Raw genomic sequence first — 22727 nt, 5'->3', positions numbered from 1 at the left:
AATTTCATGGTCCATTTATGTTCATTAAGAAGCTGGCTCTGCATATGGTGTTACCCTTCGTCTTCCCCATTTCAAATGTAAGCAGGTTTGTCTCCAAGTGCCCTCCAAGACCCCTCTCCAGGGAACAGGCTGACTTCTGGTTCCTTAGAAGGGAAAGAGAAAAACTTAAACAGCCCAAGAGGAAAAATACTGTGTTATTGAAAATAGCAAAATGTAGACTGTTCCCAAGAAGTTACAGCTGTTTTTATCTCACAGTATAAAATTGCCTGTAGTGGAAAAGAGAAGTAGACGCTAACCCGTGGAGAAAAAGTTCTGTGGGGAACTCTGGCTTACTGTCTCAACCTCTCCCCAGTTTACTTCTGCTGCATGCTTGATAAGACCCTGATTTGAGGATGCTGCCTTTGTCTCTGTGGCAGTTTGAATAAGAATAGCTCACATATTTGAATGCTTATTCATTAGGGAGTGGTACTGTTAGAAAGGATTAGAAGGATTAGGAGGTGTGGCCTTGGTGGAGGAAGTGTGTCACTAGGAGTGGGCTTTGAGGTTTCAAAAGTCCCTGTCAGGCCTGGGCTCTTTTTTTCTGCCTCTGGATCAGGATGTAGAGCTCTCAACTTCTTCTCTAGCACCATGTTTGCCTGTGCGCCACCATGCTTCCTGTCCATGATCACAAAGGGTTAAGTCTCTGAAACTGTAAACAAACACCCAACTAAATCTTTTTTTACAATATTGGCTTGGTTCTGATATCTCTTCCCAACAGTATCTAAGATAGCCAATTGAGTTACTCCAATTATGTCTGGATATTGTAAAGTCCTAATTTGAGGATTTTTAAATCTTTACTATTTGTACCTGCTGTTCTTTTTCTTCTGCTTACTGTACACATAAACCAGGCATTCAAAACTGAAAGCACTGATGTCTCAGAGGACATCATACATTTTTTAGGGGTTAGTTGCGCCTCATAAGCCCATCAAAAAGCATGAACTTAGCTTTTTATTTTCAATTTATTTCTATGGTGTTTTATAAATTAGGGGGTTTCAGCTTTCAGGCCAATTTATTATTTTCCACAATTCACATCTGATTTTTTTTTTTTTAATTTTATGAGAAAGGTTTCTCTGTAGCTTTGGAGCCTGCTCTAGAACTCACTACTTAGACTTTGAACTCACAGAGATCCAACTGTCTCTGCCTCCTGAGTGCTGGGATTAAAGGCATGTATGTGCCACCACTAACTGGCTCACATCTGAATGTTTAGTAGCCTCTGGTTTAGAAGGATTTTAGTCTATTTTTTTTCCTGTGCTGTGTGACTGTCTTGATCATGAATTTTCGTCTGAATAACTGAAAGACAGTTTTGACACTTCAACTATTAAGGAGTCTCCAAAATAGTTCTGTGGGTATAGCTTCTTGCTGCACAAGCTGAGAGACCTGAATTCTATCCCTGAGACTGTGTCAAAGTCATAGTCAGGAGAGAACCGACTCTGGGGAGCTGTCTTCTGAGCTCCACACACTTCTGTGGCACTTGTGTCTCCACACGTATCATGCATACATACATAATAATACATTTTTTTAAAGTAAGGACAAGAGACTGTATCTCTAAATTTAATGCAATTGGTGATTTCAAATATTTGATGTGTTTATTGGTATATTTTAAGGATAGAAATTTTACCATATCTCAAGTAGCCTTTGTTTGTCTTTCTATACCAGGTGACTTTATTGTTTAATTTCTTCTAGTCAGTTTGATTGTGAGCCTAGCCTTTTATGGTGAGCCATCAGTCCAGCTCCATTTACTTCCTTCTTAAACAAACAGAATGTGTGAGCAGTCCTGTTGCTAGATAAGTCTAAGAGTGCTAAGTAACACTGTTTGGACTTCAGCCAGGTAGGAGCTATAGATTTTGTTAGGCTACATCTGGAGAACCACTGTAGGAAAGCTCAGGATGTAGAGAAAATCTGCTGTGTATTGTGAGGCTTGGTGACTGTAAGAAATAATGCATGCCTTGTGGACTCACATTTCTCTTAACCCTGCAAACATTCATGCTTTCTTAGAGTTCTTTAAAATGTATCTATCTTTGAAGTTTTTTAAATCCTACTTAAATGTAATTTTTTGGTAGTCTGGTAAGTATTGATAGAGATTGTCATAGTTTAGGGTTTCTGTTGCTGAGATGAAACACCATGACCAAAAAGCTAGTTGGGGAGGAAAGGGATTATTAGGCTTACACTTCCAAATTGCTGTTCATTATTGAAGGAAGTCAGGACAGGAACTCGAACAGGCCAGGATCCTGGAGGCAGGCACTGATGTAGAAGCAGTGGAGGGGGCCTGCTTGCTCAGCCTTCTTTCTTGTAGAACCCAGGATCACCAGCCCAGGGATGGCACCACCCACCATGGGCTGGGCCCTCCCCCATTTATCACTAATTGAGAGACTGCCTTACAGCTAGGTCTCATGGAGGCATTTCCTGAGCAGAGGCTCCTCCATTTCTGATGATTAGCTTGTGTCACGTTGACACACGCACTAGTACAGAGATCATCAGTTGTTACTGCTTTTGCAGGAGTTTTTACATGCAAATCTGTCCCTTTTGAGTATGGCTTGTTGAAGTTATGTTAATTTTTAAGTGTTAAGGCTTTTATCTTTTATTTGTATTAAATTGTTTTTAAGTGGTTCACTGATAGCAAATATTTTTCATGTTAAACATTATTAATATAGAGATATTTAAAGTTTGAACTTATTTTCCTAGTTTGCTTTGTGGACTCTTTATGGGAGTTTTTATTCCCTTTTTCGTATCTATCCAGGTAATATTCTTTGTTTATATAATTATATTTTCTTGAAAATATACAGTGAGACCTGATTAATTATCTACTTATTCTAATTTTCAGTAGACTTTTAGCATTGATAATAGTTTTTCGTTGAACAACTGCAAGTTAGAAAAATCGTAGCAGAGTGTACGTGAAGGAATGAAAAACTTAAGGTTAAGAATTTTATAAGTGGTCTATCTTGTTCTTATTTTACTGTAATATATTAAAAAAGATTACCCCTGCTGTCCAGATCTAGTCTATGACTTCCTTGTTTTTTTACTTTTTAAATACCTTTTTTTTAAAAAAAATATTTTTTTCCTGTTCTTTGCATATCTGATGTCACTGTCTTAATTCAAGATTATTGACTAGAAATGGACCTTTACTCCTAGGACTCAGTTTTTCTTGTCTTTTGATGCCATCAAGCCTTTCTATAAACTGTGGCTCCTTTGAACCCTTGCCTCTCTGTTAGCTCAAGGACAACGTGGAAAGGTGTAACCTGCTGCTCAGTGGCTTCAGGCCTTACCTTTCGGGATTCTTTCCCCATAGCTTGTCCTTATTTTCTCTTCCGACTTCTGCTCTTTTATCATGAGGTTTCTTGTATGTTAGGGAGCCTTCCCCTGGTAGTTTGGCGCACACCATATCTTTTTATTCTGCTCTGATTTCGTGTCCTCTGTGTTTCTTGGTAACACCTCTGTATCCTGGTTTTCAATTTCTACTTGTTTCCATGACAGTTTTTACATGGTTCTTTGATTTTTGTTATCACTGCGTTCCTATAGATAACGACTGACAGACACATTTTCCTTACTAGGCTGTGGAATCCTTCAGGGTTAGGGCACAGATCCATTACACTTTTGTCTCGATAGCGTGTGATCAGTAGGATGTATGCATAGGGTGTGATGCGAGGGAGTCTCAGGTTGGATAGAAATGAAAGTTAAATGAGCTAATGAAGCATACTGAAAAGTTAATGTGATTTTTCTACAAAATGAGCCTTCTTGCTGTGTTGCCTAATTATATAACTTTCTCTGTTTGTTGAATTTATGTTCTTTTAGTTTTTGAGTGGGAAAATGTATTCTAAGTAAAAGTGTATTTTCCCCGCTAGTGATTAATGCTCAGAAAAGTCCTAAAGTCAGGTTTAAAAGAGGAATGTGTGGGGCTAGAGGGTATGTCAGTTGGTAAAATGTGTGCTTTACAAACTTAAGGACCTAAGTCTGGATCCCCAGTACCCACATAAACGTTGAGGTTAGTGGTGCTCCCCTATAACCCGAGTGCTGATCAAAAGGAGACAGCTGGAAACGTGGAGCTCATGAGCTAGCCATCCTAGCTGAATTCATGAAGTCCGTATTCACTGAGAAACCCTGTCTGAAAAAATAAGACGGAGAGCAATTGAGTAAGATACCTCTGATGTCCATCTCTGGCCTCCCACACACGTGCTGGCACATATGTGTGTCCGTGCATGAAAACTCAGCTGCCCACCCACCTGAACACATACATCATAGGCACAAATGCCCTCTCCAGAACAGATACGCGAACGCAGTGAAGACACGCCTAGGCCAGCCTGTGTGACCCTCATGGCGTCTATCTCTTGCTTAAAGCATTAGTCAGTTGTTTATATTTGGTTCTCTTTCCCTAAAAGGGGAAGTGGAAGAAATCTCTTAAGTTAATTACTAACATTGTTATCAAAATTTAAGTCCCTAGTAGCATAAAGAGGTCAGATCTACATGATAGGCCTTGTCTATCCCTGGGCAGACTTCCCTTCAAGTAACAAGGAATTTGAACATGACATTTAAATATAAGGAATCTGTTAGTGAAGAAATGAAATGATACTCTTAAGTGAAGTAGGGAAAAAATTAACACCCTAAATCTTGTGATTTAGATAGCTTCATCTCACCCCATCTCCAAATACGCTATTACATGAAATCTGCTTTGGAAAAGCCTTAAGCACAATGCTCAATAATCCACTAGAGAAGAACAGTGTTTTCATGATAGACTTCTTCAACTCTGAGTTTCAGTACTCTTACATTTAATTCTGGAAGGCAGGTCTTTTGTTTTTGTGCATTGCAGTTGTCTTAATTTTTCTGAAATAGAAATAAGATGAACTGAAATCCAAGTAAAGGGGAGGCCATCATATAAAATCACCACCAAATGACTTATTTTTGCTTTCATGGCTGAAGTTGACAAAGTACAAAAGTAAATACCAGAACTGTTTTAGAACATGCATTACTGTTTGGGTGATAATTGTTGTAAGAGCAGTGTTGCCTTGGATACAGGCTATATATTGCTCTTGTTGAGAAGGAAAATTCCCAGTGTTGAAAGAAACACAGGTACAAAGCAAAAGTAACACAGCAAGCCCCCTTTTGTTGTTGTTGTAAAAGAGGTGCCCTTTGATCCAGAGCCAGGAAGCAAGCGCACCCAGGTGGGATGTGTACTTGGTTTTTATTCTGATTTAGGTGGGGACTGTCTCCAGTAAGGAGAGCTCAGCCTCCCAATCTGACACAGCCGACTGATTGGTATTGGCGTGAAGGGGAAGGGTCTGCTGGTGGAGTGCCAGGGTGCCTAGGGATGGAAGCAGGCGTGTACATGAGAGTCCATACGATGGAGAAGTTTATGAAAGCTGGCCCTTGGCAGGATAGCCCTCTGTGACAGAGAAAAAGGTTTCTTCCACTGTGAATCTATTGTTTTACAATTAAGACTCTTTCAGAAGCCTGGACTGGTGACTCTGTTCAGCTCCCTTTTTCTTTGCTTTCTTTACTGGAAACAGAAATAAGCCGTGTTCCTATGATTAAGTTGCAGCTGCTCCAGTACACAAAGCCTTGACTTTCAGTCTTTAAAATGGAAATCATAGTATCTACTTATTAGGATTATAAGAGGATTAATTAAAACAAAATTACCAAGCTCCCAATACAGTATTTGACTTGTTCTCAAGTAATGTTAGTTACTTTCTTATGATACCATTAGTAATGAGACTAAATAAAAAGATGGAGATCTAAGGGGACGTGGGGAGAAAAGGGGGTCGTTCACCCTGGAGTCCAGCTTTACTGTCCTGCTGGTAGAGTCCAGATCCAAGAAGTCGGAAACACCTCAGAGACGAAAACTGCTACAGTTGCTCCTTCTGAGAGCTCTCGCTATGCTTACTCAGGGCCAGAATGCCTTACGACCTTTAAGAGTTAGCAGTGATCTCAGATTCTGGAAGCCATCTGTGTGTACTTAGGGCCAGAATGGCTTATGACCTTTCAGCTGTGATACTCTTCTCAGATTGCGAAGCCATTTGTGCCCCCTCTGCCCAGAATGATGAATTTTGACACTGCTCTCTCATCCGTCAGTTGTGGCAACACTTGGTAACCTTTAATCGTTCAAGTTTACTTTTAAAATACATTCTTTGAGCAATGTATTTTTTAAAAAGTTGGAGGTAAGGGTTCTTAAAAAAGAAAGCATATTTAACAAATGGTGCTGGCATAACCGGATATCAGCATGTAGAAGAATGAAAATAGACCCATATCTATCACCATGCATAAAACTCAAGTCCAAATGGATCAAAGACCTCAACATAAAGCCATCCACACTGAACCTCATAGAAGAAAGTTGGACTTGAACACATTGGCACTGGAGACCACTTCCTAAATATAACCCCAGTAGCACAGACACTGAGCGAAACAATTAATAAATGGGACCTCTTAACACTGAAAAGCTTCTGTAAAGCAAAGGACATGGTTAACAAGACAAAATGACAGCCTACAGAATGGGAAAAGATCTTCACTAACCCCATATCAGACAGAGGTCTGATCTCCAAAATGTAGAAAGAACTCAAAAAAAATGGTCATCAAAAGAACAAATAATCCAATAAAAAAAAGGAGTAGAGACCTAAACAGAGAACTCTCAAAAGAGGAATCTAAAATGGCTGAAAGACACTTAGGGAAATGTTCAACATCTTTAGTCATCAAAGAAATGCAAATCAAAACAACTCTGAGATTCCATCTTACACCTACCTGTAAGAATGGCCAAGATCAAAAACACTGATGACAACTTATGCTGGAGAGGTTGTGGGGTAAAGGGAATACTCCTGCATTGCTAGTGGGAATGCAAGCTGGTACAGCCTCTTTGGATGTCAGTGTGGCAATTTCTCAGAAAATTAGAAAACAACCTTCCTCAAGACCCAGTAATACATATCCAAAGGATTCTCAATCGTGCCACAAAGACATGTGCTCAACTATGTTCGTAGCAACATTGTTTGTCATAGCCAGAACCTGGAAACAACCTAAATGCCCTTCGACCAAAAATGGATAAGGAATATGTGGTACATTTACACAATGGAGTACTACACAGCAGAAAAAAAAAACAACATCTTGAATTTTGCAGGCAAATGGATGGATCTAGAGAACGTCATTTTGAGTGAGGTAACCCAGATCCAGAAAGATAATTATCACATGTACTCATTCATAAATGGTTTTTAAATATAAAGCAAAGAAAACCAGCCCACAAATCTCAATCCCAGATAACCTAGACTACAATTAATGAAAAATCTGTGAACCAAAAATGTTCAGGGTCAGATTGATTCAGCCTTAACTTCTACTAGAGCATCACAGATAAATTAACACCAATACCCCTCAGATTATTCCATAAAATAAAAACTAAAGGAATATTTCCTATTTTCATAAGCCGCCCAATTACTCTAGCACCTAAATTACAGAGACCCAACAAAGACAGAGAATTACAGACCAATATCTCTTATGAACATAGATACAAAAATTCTCCATAAAATACTTGCATACAAAATCCAAGAACACATCAGAAAGTTCATCTAGTATGATCAAGTAGACTTTGTCCCAGGGATGTTTCAACACAGGTAAACCAATAAATATAATCCACCACATAAACAGACTGAAAGACAAAATCCACAGGATTATCTCATTAAATGTGAAAAAGACCTTTGACAAAAATCAAATTTCTTCTCATGCTAAAGGTCCTGGAAAGACTACACATTCAAATAACTTTCCTCAACATAATTAAGGCAGTTTGCCACAATCCCACATCCTGCATCAAATTAAATGAAAAGAAACTCCATGCATTTCTACTAAAATCAGAAATGAGAGAAGAATGTCTACTCCAAACCTATTCAGTATAGTACTTGAAGTCTTAGCAAGAACTATAAGGCAACTAAAGGAGATTCAGGGGACACAAATTGGAAAGGGAGAAGTCAAAGTATCTTTATTTGAGATGGTATGATTATAATCATAAAAAACCCTAAAAACTCCACCAGGGAACTCCTACAACTGATAAATATTTTCAGCAAAGTAGCAGGATACAAGATTAATACACAAAAATCAGTAACCTTCGTATAAAAAAATGCCAAACAATGAGAAAGAAATCATGGAAACAATGTCCATATGTTAAAGGCTTGCTTACTAGTCTCTGGTGCTATTGGGAGGCTGTAGAATCTTTGGGAGATGGGCCCTACCAGGAAGAAGTTACTGTGTTTGAGACAGGGTCTCATTATATAGCCCTGGCTGTCCTGCAGCTCTCTATGTAGACCAGGCCTGCCTCTGCCTCCACTGTGCCTGGTTTGTAAGCAGGAAGATGTTGAATGACTGTGCCCTTGAAAGTGACATTGGAATGCTGTTGTCTTTCTCTTTGCATCCTCACCACTGTGATAGGAACAGGGCTCATCTGTCGTGTGTCCTACTGTGTTATAGTGTGTTACTGCAGGCCAGATGTAACAGGATCAAGTGAAGGTGGACTGAAACCTTGAACCCAAATAAACTGTTCCTCCATTTAATGCATATTTCTTAAAAAAAATACTACATTTATTATTTGTCACAGTAAAACCTTTACAAAACACATGCAAACTCTACTCTCATTCAGAAATATTTCTAGTTTTATTTTGATCATGAGTATTTTTATTTATGGTCAGTAAATAATGTTGCAAATGAAGCTCTTTTAATAATTCATTGCTTATTGTAATTTTATTTAACATTCAAGACTTCTAGTCATTCCAGTTGTATAAGGTAAAGTAATACCAGGAAGTTGTTTAATTAGCAGTAGTGATTTTTGTATTAAATATGCTGTGTAATATTGCTAAGACTAATATGATAACAGGAGACATGATAAATCTTACTTTTTAAGACAGAATGCTGTGGTATGGTTTTCCCTTGTTTTATGTTTCAGTTAATGCTGGGATAAGATCACAATTTTCATCTTAGATATTTGGAATCTAAATTTAAATTTTAAGTGTGAAATAGTGATCCTGGATTTTTCTTGAGAAATTTTTCTGTGTTTAGGTTTAGTGCTATCCCTTAGAGAATGATCCACGTAAAAGGTTATTTGCGTAATCTGGTGATTGCCCAGGTAATTTTTAATCATTCACTCATGGCTTCAGTCACTCGTGTCTTCATGAGAACAGGAAAGCATATATAGATCGTAACTGAGCCCGTTGAGCTCCTCTGGTCACAGGCTCTGTGGTGGCTATGTGAGTCACGCTCGAGTCCATCTGCCCCACTGGATTTACTGCATGCGATTCTAAGCCTTTGGGAAAGGGAAGGCTTCAGAGGGCGATGGCTTCATGGCTTACTAAGTATGTTTTAAGTACTGTTGTATGCCGGACTGTATTGGCACGAGGATTGCCGCAGTGAGGAGAAGTGATCCGGAGCACATTTAATGTGTCATACTTGTAACCTGTGTAACCCCGCACCCACATGGTGACTCACAGACACCTGTAACTCTAGTTCCAGGGGATCCAACACCCATTTCGAGAATTGCACATAGGTAAATGTGCCAAGCTCACTTAGATATTAAAACATATAAAAAATAAAACATATAAAAATATAAAAAATATAAAATATAAAAATAATAAAATATTATATATAATATATACATAATAAAATATAAAATAAAATATAAAATATAAAATTAAAAAATATAAAAAATAAAACATATAAAAAATAAAACATATAAAAAACATATAAAAACATATAAAAAAAGAGAAAATGGAATCACTAACTGAATGATTGGTATTCTAAAGTCACACATGAAATGCCAGCCGTATTTAGTGCCCTTAAGTGGATTTTATGGGCCCTGCTCCTTCTCTAAAGGGCACTGGAAGAACTTAATATCTTTTTATTAAAAATGAAATGTGAATGGCACATGGCCGTTCCACATCTTCGGGTTAGGTGAAGAAGCAAATTTGACTTCCTTCTTACACAATCATGTTGCTCATTTGCTAGTTTGTATTTCCTTTCAGATGTTTCTTACCCAGCTTAGCTCTTCTCTGGCGACACATACCAACATGGAGGTTCAGAAGATACACAGTGTGTGGCAGGCTGCTATTTAAAGCAGAAAATGGAAGCAAAGATTAAGAATCAGACTTCTCAGTAAACTGTTTCATGAGACTGTGTCATAAGGACAAGAGACCATAATCTCATTCATCTTCAGAGAGCCCTGTGTTCAAATTTACACCACCATTTAATACATTCCTTGTGTCTCCGTTTAATATCATCCTCATAGCTTTGCCAAGAATCTGAATGGTGTATGTTAACTCTGTATGATATGTTTTGATTAGGCATTCTAATTTCCTTTTCCCATTTTAAAAAATTATATACGTGGTAAATAAATACATTCTTATATGAGGCTTACATAATACAAACTTTAGGCAATAAAAGTACACTAGTCTCTTTAGTGGTGGTCTTTTAACCATTGGTTGTGTCTTTCCAGGCTTTTGGAAGGTATTCAGTGACCAGCATGTGTACATACAGTTGGAGACATTGAATACTTAGTTATTAATCTAATTTTGCTATAGTTAGGTTAAAGCTGCACATAGAATATCTTATTATATATCATTACAATTTTCATATTTTTCTCATTTTAAATTTTATTCTGTGAGTATAAAAGCAAAAGTAAGATATTAGCTATTAGTAGTTTGAAACTTAATAACATAGCTATTTTGTTATATCTATAGTAAAAACATAGAATACTCCTATTTTCAGAATTGTATTTCTTCAAATTTTTATTGTGAACACAAAATTTAACAATTTTTCATAGACATATTTATCATTTAACATGCATTATAGCTTTATTAAATATAATCATATAAAGCATTTATAAAGAAAATTTCTGAAGAAATCCATAATAATTAGTCTAATAAGAGGATTTTAATGTATATTTCTTAGAGGTATTTACCATGTACATGTGTGGCTGTGTTTGTGTACATGCATGCATGTAACACATGTGCGAAGCTATGAGTGTGGTCAGAGGACACCCTCTGGCACTGCTCCCGGCCTTCTCCTTTGAAGTGGGGTCTCTTGATGTTCAAAGCTGCATATGTTAACCTAACTGGCCCATGAGCTGGGAGGAGTTCGCCTGGTTCTGCCTTGTGTCTCTCTGCAGAGTGCTTTGGACTACAGATGGCACTGGGTTCTGAAACTCCAGACTTGAGTTGTTACACTTGGATGACACCGAGCCATCTCTCCTGGTTAATTTAGAAATAGTATGTTTAACAGAAAGCATTTTATATAATTTTCCTGTTATCTTTGATTTTAGAAGGAGATTTAGAATTATTTCTTTCAGAACCAAAACCCATGTATAAGATTTCATAGTTTAACAATGTTTTAATGACTCCTTTGAATGTTATCCTATAGAAACAAGTAGCATTTTAAGGGTCTATGAAACAGTTAATAGAGCTCCAAACACCACCACAGTAGGTTTTAAGGAAATAATAGTATTTACAATTATGAATCTGTATTTACTAGGCCTTTTCTTATATATCCCAATAGCTGCATTCACATGTGTATGCACACATTGTTAAATTAGACATGCCAAGAAGTAAGAAATATTTAAAAATAAAAATAAGAACACAAAAACTTATTTACAAAAAAATCAGAGCATCCAAAGATTTTATTAGTTATTTGGGGCAGTTTTAGGGCAGATTCAGTTTTATTTCATTCTTAGCATAGAATGGCATACAGACAGCCACATGAAAACAGTTAGGAACACACAGTGTACAATTTCATTAACAATATATAAAGTTGTGTCTATCTTCGGAGGAAACTTGAGTCTTGAGTGTTCTTTAAGGCTTCCTTTTGGGTTTTTCTGCCAGACTGTTTCTTTAGATATTTTCCATCCTATAATATAAGGTCACCATGCCAGGGCTCATTTTTCTAAATTTTCAGTTGTCCTCAAGAAAGGAAGATAGGCTAGTACCTTGGACCAGTGAGTTCTTCTGTGACAAGTTCCTGAGGGGAACAACTGGGATGGGAAAATAAAGAAGATAGAAAAGCTGCTGCCAGGAGGTTTTCCATACGTGATGGCTGTGTCAAGCAAGTTTATTAAGAAGTAAGGCACAGGCCACTTTGGTAATCAGTATGGCAATTTCTCAGAAAATTAGGAAACAACCTACTTCAAGACCCAGCAATGGCGCTGTTGGGTATATACCCAAAGGATGTACCCAATCATACCACAAGGACATGTGCTCAACTATGTTCATAAAAGCATTATTTGTAATAGCCAGAACCTGGAAACAACCTAGATGCCCCTCGACCGGAGAATGGTTAAATATATTATGGTGCATTTACACAGTGGAGTAATACACAGTGATAAAAAATAATGACATGTTGAATTTGCGGGCAAATGGATGGATCTAGAAAACATATTGTATGAGGTAACTCAGACCCAGAGAGACAAATATGATATATGCTCACTCATGAGTTACTTTTACACATAAAAACCAGCCTACAGTTCACAACCCCAGAGAACCTAAACAACAAAGAGGACCCTGAGAAAGACATACATGCATCTACATAGGAAGGTGAAAAAGACAAGATCTGAGTAAATTGGGAGCATGGGGATCATGGGGGAGGGTAGAATGGGAGAGGGAGGAAGAAAAGGGAGTGGAGAGGAATGTATAGTTCAGTAAAAATAACAACAAAAAAGTATGATTTTGGGGGGAGGGGGAATGTGCCAAGGTCAGTAGAGAACTAAGTCAATGTTGGCAATAGAATGAATGCAAGATACCGTAGACACAGTTGTCTTAGGACTGATAACCACAGCCTTTCATGGGGAAAGCCAAGTTCCCAGGAACCAAAACTTTGAGGCCTGCCCTTTCCTTGCAGAGGTTTCAACCAACAGCCTGCATTGTCTCTGATCTTTTGGGAGCCAGGCAGCCCCAACCTTCCCAGAGGCCCTAATGAAAGGACAAAGAACAAAAGCTGTGTCCTTGCCCAAGACCAGAGGAATGCTCACTAGCGGCTTGCTCCTTGTTGCTTGCTTACCCCGGACTACCAGCTCAGATAATGGCATCACTCACAACAGGCTGGGTCCTCCCACATCAATCACTAATTAAAGAAATGCACCATAGGCTTGTCTGCAGGCCAGTCTTATGAAGGCATTTTCTCAATTGAGGTTTTCTCTTTCTAAATGACCAGCTTGTGCCAACTGTCATAAATCTAACCAGCACAATTGGCCCCTCGTCAACTTGACCACTCAGATACATCATTGTTCAACTAGAATGTTTTTCTCATTTGTCCTCAAGATGACATGTTAATATGACAAAGTAGAGCATTCTAACTTTTTAAGAGTCCCACAGCCTTTAAAATTCAAACACCTTAAAAGTCCAGTCTCTTTATAATACTCAAAGTTCGGGCCTCTTTAAAATATTCAGTTTCTCTAAAACCCCAAAGTCTCTGTAAAACTCCAGTCTTTGAAGGCTATCCCATAGTGGGGGCTTCCTCCTGGATCTCAGATAGGCACAAACCACACCCAAACACCCATTTTCACAGAGAGATCCTTTATTAAGCTTGGAAAAATAGTTAAAGTGAACTACTTTCTGACTCAGGCAGAAAACAGCAGCAAATGACCTTGCAGGTGTCATTCTTAGGAGGAGAAGGGGAGGTCTGTGTTGGAATGGGCTTAGATGCTGTGGCGATACCGGATGAGGGAGAGGGTGAAGGGGACAAGGGAAAGGGTGAAGGGGTGTTTGTCCCACAGGGACAAAGGACTGCCTCTGGACAGGGGTGACAGATGTAGCACATAGACAAATGGCAGTTTCTAAAATAAAGATGGGAAATCCTGCGTTAGGATGAAGTGTTTCATTTTAATTGGGCATGTTAATTAGGTGAGCCAAAAGGGGCTTTTGATTGCTGGACCTTGGTAGTCAGCCTCAGGAGGAAGAGTAGTCAAATAAGGGGAGAGACCTTGGTGGCTAGCTTTGGGAATGTAATGGTTTTTGTTTTTGTTTTTGTTTTCCAAGGCAGAGGGAATGAAGGAGAAGGGCAAAGCCTGCTAGAACCACATGCTCGAGTGGGCTAGGGTCTCTTCAGTCTCTCTAAAAATTTAGTTTCTTAACTGTGGGTTCCTGTAAAATCAAAAATCAGTTGCATATTTGCTTACTTCCAGAAGGAAGAATCAAGGCACATTCATAAAACAAAGCAAAACTAAACTCCAGCAGTGTAAATAATTTAGTATCCTCTATCTGGGATTCACTCATGTTCCTTTGGCCTCCAAAGGGCAGTCGTACTTCTGGCTTTGCCATTCACAACACAACACAACTTGTCTTGTAGTCTCAAGCCTGTTGTATTCCACAGTGCTGCTTTGCTTGGCAGTGCTACTGGAATCTCCAAAATGCTGCAGTCTCCTGCTGCAACGAGGCCCTGTTTTCACCAAGAGCCACTTCTGGGCTCTCTGCAGGGACTTTCACCCTGCCAGGTGGTGCCACGCTTCAACTTCTCTCTATAACCCTCTCAATACTGGGCCTTTTACTGCAGCCGAGACTGTACCCTTACCACTGGCCTCTCCTAGCCCATCTTCAGGGACTGCAGCCATACCACACAATGCCAAGCCTCAGCTGTTCACTATGGCCTCTTGAGGCCTTCAAAACCAGCACCATCTGGGTGACTCTTACACTACCAAGTTCTGCTGCCAGCATGAGATGCAGTGGAGGGGGCCCACATTTCTGTGTGCTGACGCCGAGGATGTGCTTCCAGATTTCCCATCAGTAATACTGGTCTCTTCTCATCACAGCTGATTCTTCAGCCCCTGTTGACCTGCATGAGTTGTCCCCATAAAGCAAAGGTCGCTGGCTTCTTGTTAACACACCGACTCTTCATCCCCATCTGACTGAAACTATAGATCCATAATTCAGTGTATCTCATCAATGGTCCCAGTACTCTTTAAGGAGCTCTCAAACTTCCATTTGGAATGTCACTTGTCAGGCCTTCATTGCCCGTGTATCTTTTAACATTCTCATCTTCCAAGCTTCCGCTTCCAAGCGCCCCACTGCCCAAAGTTCACCTGCTACCACGATCTTCCAAAGACTCTTGGTCAGGTCTCTTAAAACAGTTTCCCCCCTGCCAGTAACAGTTTCTTTCTTAGTTAGGATATCTATTTCTGTGATAAAACACCAAGGCTAGAAGCAACATGGGGAAGTAAAGGTTTATTTTTCCTTACACTTTGAGGTGCCAGTCCATCAGTGATGGAAATCAGGACAGGAACTCAGGCAGTGCAGGAACCTGGAGGCAGGAACCGAAGCAGAAACCATGGAAGAATCCTGATTTCTGTCTTGCTCCTAAGGGCTTACTCAGTCTTCTTTCTTTAGAGCGCCCAGGACCACCATCCCAGGGATGGCTCAATGAGCTAATTAAAAAAATGCTTACCATGGGCCTATCTGGTCTTGTTAGTTTTTTAAATTGATGTTCTCTGTTCCCAGATAACACTAGCAATGTCACGCTGCTTAAACACATGTAGACTTCAAGAAGATGCAATGAAAATCCTATAAATAAATACATTTTATAAATAAGATGATTTGACTTTTATACTTTTCTGCTTTGTTTTGAACAGTCTTTCTTTCCATCTTCCTCTTCTTCCCTCTTTTCTTCTCTCTTCTCTGTGTCCCTTTGTCCCCCTCCACTGCCCTACAGGTTGAACTGAGGACCTGTGTTTTCTAAATGTTTTACCTTTAACTAGATTTGTATTTTCTAAAGAATTCTTTCTCTTTGTTTCTTTACATGAAAAGAAATAGTAACAAGCACCTTCATTGGTACTTTTTTTGTAAAGAAAAATTATATGACAATAATTTTAGTCTGTGTAGTAGTAAGTGCAATGGTATTAGCCGTGATCAATCAGTACTGTCTCTGAAGTCACCTGCCATTGGTTTCAATTTTTCATATTCAGTTTCTACTCAATGCGCTGCATCCTCTACATAATTGTCATAGATGTACATATTCATCTTTGTGTAGGTCTATATGTTTTCTCTGTGTTTATAACGGTTTGTGTCTGTTCATTGTGCATGCAGGTATGTACATATGGATGTGAAGGTCAGAGGTTGACACCAGATGTCTTCTTTGTTACTCTTCATCTTAATTTTTGAGAGCTATTCTCTCTTTGAAGTTGGAGTTTAGTAGTTTAGCTAGATGGGCTGGCTGTGAGCTCTGAGGACCTGCCTGTCCCTGCCTCACCAGCACCGGGATTGCAGAAGTGCATGCACTGCCACACCCATCTTTTTACCTGGGTTCTTGAAGATCCCATGCCAGGTCCTCGTGTTTATGTGGCTACTACTTTACCAGCCGAGACTTCTCAGATTCCCATATATTCAAATTTTGATAATTTTATTTTTCACATATAATGTAAAAAAGACTTAAGTAAAAAGAAAAATATTATATGCTTATAATCTTTTCCCCTAAAAAACACTGTCTTTAGGGTACTCATTCATGCTTAAAAGCTGTGGTCATTTGCATTTGCTATTTTTCTCTTAGATGAACTTCACTAGGAATATATAGTTTCCCAAATTTTAATTCCTTACTAATTAACAGGGGCCTCATTGTTCTTTCCCAGATGATAAGCTTTCCTTACATTTATAGGGGTCCTCAGCGATGGCAGCGGATAGAACTAGGCTGTTGTTTCCTGTGTACCTGGAGGAAAGTTCTTGTGAGGATCAGTGTGCGTTTGCAGAGGTCTCCATTCTTTACTATGGAGCTATTCCTGTTGGTACCGTTATTAGGACCCATTAGAAAATGGCTTAACGCAGAGCATGTTATTTCAGATTTCTATTTGTTTGTTTGTGGGAAGTGGCAGGCATGCCATACTGCCTCGTGTGGAGGTCAGAGGACAATAATGGGTTTTTCCTCCCAATATTCTATAGAGCAAACTCAGATTGTTAAACTTGATGGCAAGCACTGTTGTGTTGAGACATCTGTCAGCCCTAGTCTGGCTGTAAATCAACATATTGGACATAGTAATTTTATAATCATGAATTATTTGATTTTATTTAGAAATAGACTTTTAATGTATGTCAACATGGTTTATCTAACCTTGGTAAGTGGTAAGTTAATTTTTGTACTGGGTTTTTTTTAACTATGTGGAACATATTATCTGAATCTAGAGATGAATTTATTATGACTGAGATGTTATAATTTCTGAGTGCTTTTAGCAAGCGTGGAGATAGGTACTTAGTCTGATGGCTGATGGCTCGGGTGGCTTCCTTTCATGTAGTAGCTAAGAAAATGCATAGTCAAGTGCTCAATTTTCTCTACTCACTTTGTGGCAAATCATCATGATTACTGTGTATTCTGGAGCTTTTGAGCAGCATGCTCTGCTGATGCCTTAGAATAGTTTCTGTGACTGAGAAACAGTGAGTTTTGCCTGTAGTCAAGATAGCAATGCAAGAGAACACCCAGTATGAAATGTAGCTGAATATATAGCAGGTGACTATGGGGCGTGTGAGCTACTGAAGCATAGCTGAATATGTATAGACTTGGTGGCTTTAGGATGTGTGCACTTATCTTTATTGTTGGAGGTTTGTAAACTGTGATCATTCCACAGATATTGTGTACTATGTATTAGCATAAGTAATGTGATTTAGACTTAAGAACCCGAAGTTAGATCTATTTCTCATTGATAAGAAATCATTGAGCTTCTGACCACTCCGAGAGTGTCAGGGGTACCAGGTTGTTAGGCCTGGGGTACACACCACATTGCTGGATGGAATGGTTTCTTTGAAGGCAGGACAGCATTTAGGGCTTCTTTGTGCTTGTGAGGAATCTTCTCTGCTCTTCTCTTCCTGAAATTATTTCCAGGAGTGAATAGGGTAGTTCAGAAATGAAGTGAAAATTATATTGTTAGTAATTGCATCATCATTTATTTAGAAAATTTCATTGTTTATCTAGGTGAAAATTACTTAATTTCATGAGTTTTCATTTTTCTTTTAGGTTCAGTTTATGAACCTCTTAAAAGCATTAATCTTCCAAGACCTGATAATGAAACCCTTTGGGATAAATTGGATCATTATTACAGAATTGGTAAGTACCACCTGAGGAAATCATAGTTAACTATAACTAGTGTTCACTGGTCCATAGTTATATTTCATATATTATGTTGAGATATTATTCTGTAACTTGGAGATTGGGTAATTTTACTGTTTAAGTACTATATATTCCAGTTGTATGTCTATGGGACATAAAGGGAATCCGCAGCTAATATCTGGCCCAAGAATAATTTTGTTACCAATATCTTTTGTATCTCTTTAACCTTCCTAAGTATTAATAGATTATATTTTTTTTAATTTTGGCATTTTGAGACAGCGTCTCTCTGTGTAGTTCTGGCTGTCTTGGAACTCTCTATGTAGACTAGGCTGACTTTAAACTGACAGATCTGCCTGTCTCTGCCTTCTCAGTGCTGGGACTAAAGGTCTGTACTACCACGTCAACCTTAATAGATTTTAAAACTTGAGTATGTTTTCCTTTTGTTTAATAGACAGATGTTTCATATGGGTATTACCTTGACCATTTACATATATATCGTTAGTTTCTAACAAACCAAACTTAAAGAGTCAGTCTCAGGTAATTGTTCCCATTAACAGTATCAGCCATCTGGGGGTTTTGGCTGTTGGTTTGTTTGATTTTAAGTTTTGTTTGTCCAAGGTCAATGTGGCAAATTTGTTTTTCAATGTGAGTAAGCAGCTTTGAGATATATATGAATGGAATCCTTTGTTCATCAAACCATGAATTAGAATGCCCTTTTTTGCAACCTTGCTTCTTGTATTATTTATTGTTCTCTTATGATAATGAGTATAAAATTTTATTCACCTCCTCAAACATGTTTTTTTTTTTCTGTTTCAACCTTGTATCAGCTTTATTTCAGTTTATTTTCCATCAAGATTCTGACATGCATTCTTATATTGTCCTTTTTTGTTATCTTTACAGCAATAACAATCTAAAGAGTACTAATTGTAATTTAAAAAGAAATAGCCAGTATTTACTTTTGCACTGTAGGGACCAGTTCTTTACCATGAGAAAGATAATCAGTGTTCTGGGAAATATTTGTTAGTCTGAGAAAACAATACTGACTGTGGTGGCCCGACCTGAACTCAGCATCTAGGAGGTAAAGATAGGATGATTGTAAATTCCACACTAGCTGCTAGTAAGATCTTGTCTTAAGAAACAAATAAACAACAACAAAAACAAAAAAGTGTTAATGTCAGAGCTGGAAAAGGGGAGTTGTTGGGGGAATAGAATGGAAAACTTTCTTCTAAGCACAACATGGATGTTGTGCTCTTGAACTTAAAAGATCTGTGTAAGATTGAGCCTAATAACATCCTGTGTTGTAAGAGGATGCTTGTTTGTCCTGGCTACCCAGAACCAAAATAATCACTCAGAAACTATATTATTTAAAACACTGCTTGGCCCATTAGCTCTAGCTTCTTATTGGCTACCAGTTATATCTTAATTTAACCAATTTCTAGTAATCTGTGTATCACCACATGCCTGTGGCTTACCCAGTAAAGTTCCCAGCATATGTCTCTAGTGGGCTACATGGCTTCTCCCTGACTCCACCTCCTTTCTCCCAGCCTTCAGCTTAGTTCCCCCTCCCCACGCCTACCTAAGTTCTGCCCTATCAACAGGCCAAGGCAGTTTTTTTTTTTAATTAATCAATGGTTTTCACAGCATACAGAGGGGAATCACACATCACCCCTGTTATGGATTAGAGGGGCCTTATGGAACCCCACCCCTGCCTGAAGATTTTTATTTGGTTGATAGGGGAGGGAGAGATTTTTCTTCAGTTATAATCCACTGGTAAGGTGCCAAGACTCCTGCAAGCAAACCTTTACTCTTGTAGCAACTTGAATGAAACTCATTGGACCACCCATGAGGCATTAAGTAAGAGGAGGCAAGTTGAAAAAAGATAATGGTGAATATGATCAAAATACAGTATCTGTATACATCAAAATGTCATAATGAACCCATTATATATAACTAATATATGCTGTTATATTGTTTAAATGAAAAAAGATAGAAAAAGAAAAAAATTGTTATTGTAATGTAGATTACATTGATTTAGTGTATTTGGGGAAAAACAGTGTTTGTTTATACAAAAATAAAGTTTCTTTTAGGAAATGTAAAAATGTCCTGTAGACTGTTTTTCTAGTTTGGGACTCTGACAACGAGAGCAAAGCTCTGATTTCAGCCCTTGTTTTGTCTACAGTCATTTCCCTGTTGCTGTCCTTGCTATATAAAAATGGGATTTTACTTCTGAAATTTCAACAGATCCCTAACCTGCACAGTTGAATGAGTAAATGAACACCTTGGTGACTAGCAGTCATCAGTGAAACATGGGGCTCTGGCCTGTTTTGTGCTCTTCCTTCTTTCTACCTAAATTGCTGATCATTTAGTTTGCATAGTGCAGAAGAACTGGCCTTATGACTTAGGAAGTCAATGATATCATGTATTGTACATTTGCCTTAAGTTTTCTAGTTTAATTGAGTTTGACCAAAATATTATAGTCAGGTTCTTTGGGTTAGTATTTTCTCCCCCATATCTGATGTTATTTTAATAAGAATTGGATCATTTATTAATATTAACCAGCATAATAATGACAAGCTTCTAGTGCTCTAATTAGTTGAGTGCTTTCTTCAGAACTATAAAGACACCTTCATGCAGTGTGGATTTCCACTTGGCCAGAGTGACATGAAGTGGCTTAACATCTTTGAAAGTTTTATGTTAAAGCTAAGTTTAGAAACAATAAACTGTCAAAAAAAAATAGGATGAAGAAACCAAGAGAAAGGACTGCTTGTGCATTCATTCCTTGTCTTCTTTTTTTCTTCTTGTTTTGTAGTCAAATCAACAATGCTGATGTATCAAAGTCCGACTACAGGGCTTTTTCCTACTAAAACATGTGGTGGAGATCAGAAGTCCAAAGTCCACGAGAGCCTGTACTGTGCTGCAGGCGCCTGGGCTCTGGCACTAGCATACAGGTGAGCTGGGTTTGTTCTAATAGCTCCCAGTAGACTAGTTTATAGAACCAAGGCATTGAAAGAGGCATATTTTGAAAGATCATTGAAAGATAAATTCGAGTATAGACTGTGTATTATATAATACAGCATTAACTCTTAAGTGTCTTGACCGTAGTTAATGCTGTTTATGGTTATGTAAGAGAATGGCTTTTTTTTCCTCTGGAGATGCTTCTAATGATGTTTATAGCCTTCAAATAGTGAATAAAAATTATACTTAGATATGGAATACAAGACAAGATAATCTTAATAGCTGGTGAATCTAGGTAAAGAATATGTGGTTTATATTGTAAACCACTTTTAACTTTTTTGCACCTTTGAAAGTTTTGAAACAGCTCAGGAACAGAACATTGTTTTAAAAGCGTATATATAACAGAGGGGCTAGAGTCAGGCAGTAGTCTTTCCCAAAGACCTCAGAAGAGAATTGAGTCTCCCAATCTGTGTCTGATATCAGGGAAGAAATAGGATACAGGACAAATGTCTACATTATATATGCTCTAAGATGTGCCAATCATGAGTAATTTACTTTTCTGACATTCCGCCCCCCCCCCATGCCTGTGATAACTACAGAAACAGAATTTAGCAACTTTATTAAGAGGGCATGGGCAGTTTTTATTAAGTGGCAGTGATCTGTGGATATTTAAGTGAAACAATGAGCATATTCTTACTTTTTTAGCAGTGGTTATTTCTTGTATCTTTTAAGGTCATTAATAATTAAAAGACTTTTTTTTTTTTTTTTTTTTTTTGCCCAGAAAGAACATCTTAATCTACTTTAATGATTAGATTTTAGGTTTTATTTTTTTAAGGCAAAAGAAGTAAAATATGAACAATTCATTTTTAAATTAAACTGATGGCAGAATATACCATATGTATCATTGGGTGTGTGTTTAGTTGAGAACCTCTTTAAAGACTGATATATTCCCTGGGGCACAGCAAAGAAAGCTTATGCCTACCTGCATTTCTGCTTCTTTGAATCCAACCGGGATTTACATATCATAAAGAGATAGCTTGTCCGCATTTTTAACAGTGAATTTAAAATAATTGTGGGTGATTTTTTTTCTAATGTAGAAATAAGCTTTAAATTTTAGCTAGATCATTGTAGAAAATTCCCATTTAAAAAGAATTGACTCCCTCCCATAAAGCAAAGAAGAAGCTGCACAAGTTTTACTGTGAGGATTTTTTTTTAAATTGCAGCAGTTCTACATCTGCTGGGAAGATGAAACTTCACTGGCAGAATTAGTAGATGTCACCAGAACACAGCATTAGTCAGTAGTTAAATACTTAATTATCAAAAGCTCTGCTCCCTTTTCAAATGCAATTCCAATTTGTTTCCTGAGTTATCTCTCTCACCCAGGCGCATTGATGATGACAAGGGAAGGACCCATGAGCTGGAGCACTCTGCTATAAAATGTATGAGAGGAATTCTCTACTGCTATATGCGTCAGGCTGATAAGGTAAAGCGTGTGCACCGAAATTCTCCTATCGTTCTAAAGGATTAATTTAACCAGCACTGCCATAGCATCTTGTGGAGAATGTACTTTGAAAAAGGGAAAGCCACTTCCTAGACAGTCCATGGAGTTTAAATCAGCCTCTCCCTGCCCAGCCTAAGCCTTTGAAATCTTGAAACTGAGGTAGCGGCTTCATTGAGAGATGATTGAAAATTATTATTTAGACTTGAATTTGTGCTCC

At 38.2% G+C, this 22727-nt stretch overlaps 1 protein-coding gene across 7 annotated transcripts in view; it reads left to right on the top strand.

Moving 5' to 3' along the window:
- Positions 1–22727, top strand: part of Phkb (phosphorylase kinase regulatory subunit beta) — a 175867-nt gene that overhangs the window by 8428 nt on the left and 144712 nt on the right. For all 7 annotated transcript variants that reach the window (XM_038312372.2, XM_038312371.2, XM_038312376.2 and 4 more), the window contains 3 exons: positions 17962–18051; positions 20864–21002; positions 22393–22492. In XM_038312372.2, the coding sequence (XP_038168300.1) occupies positions 17962–18051; positions 20864–21002; positions 22393–22492 (329 nt within the window). The remainder of the gene's footprint in view (positions 1–17961; positions 18052–20863; positions 21003–22392; positions 22493–22727) is intronic.

Source organism: Arvicola amphibius, chromosome 15 (assembly GCF_903992535.2).
Source record: "Arvicola amphibius chromosome 15, mArvAmp1.2, whole genome shotgun sequence".
Lineage (NCBI taxonomy): Eukaryota > Metazoa > Chordata > Mammalia > Rodentia > Cricetidae > Arvicola > Arvicola amphibius.
This window is presented reverse-complemented; position numbering and strand designations above follow the sequence as displayed.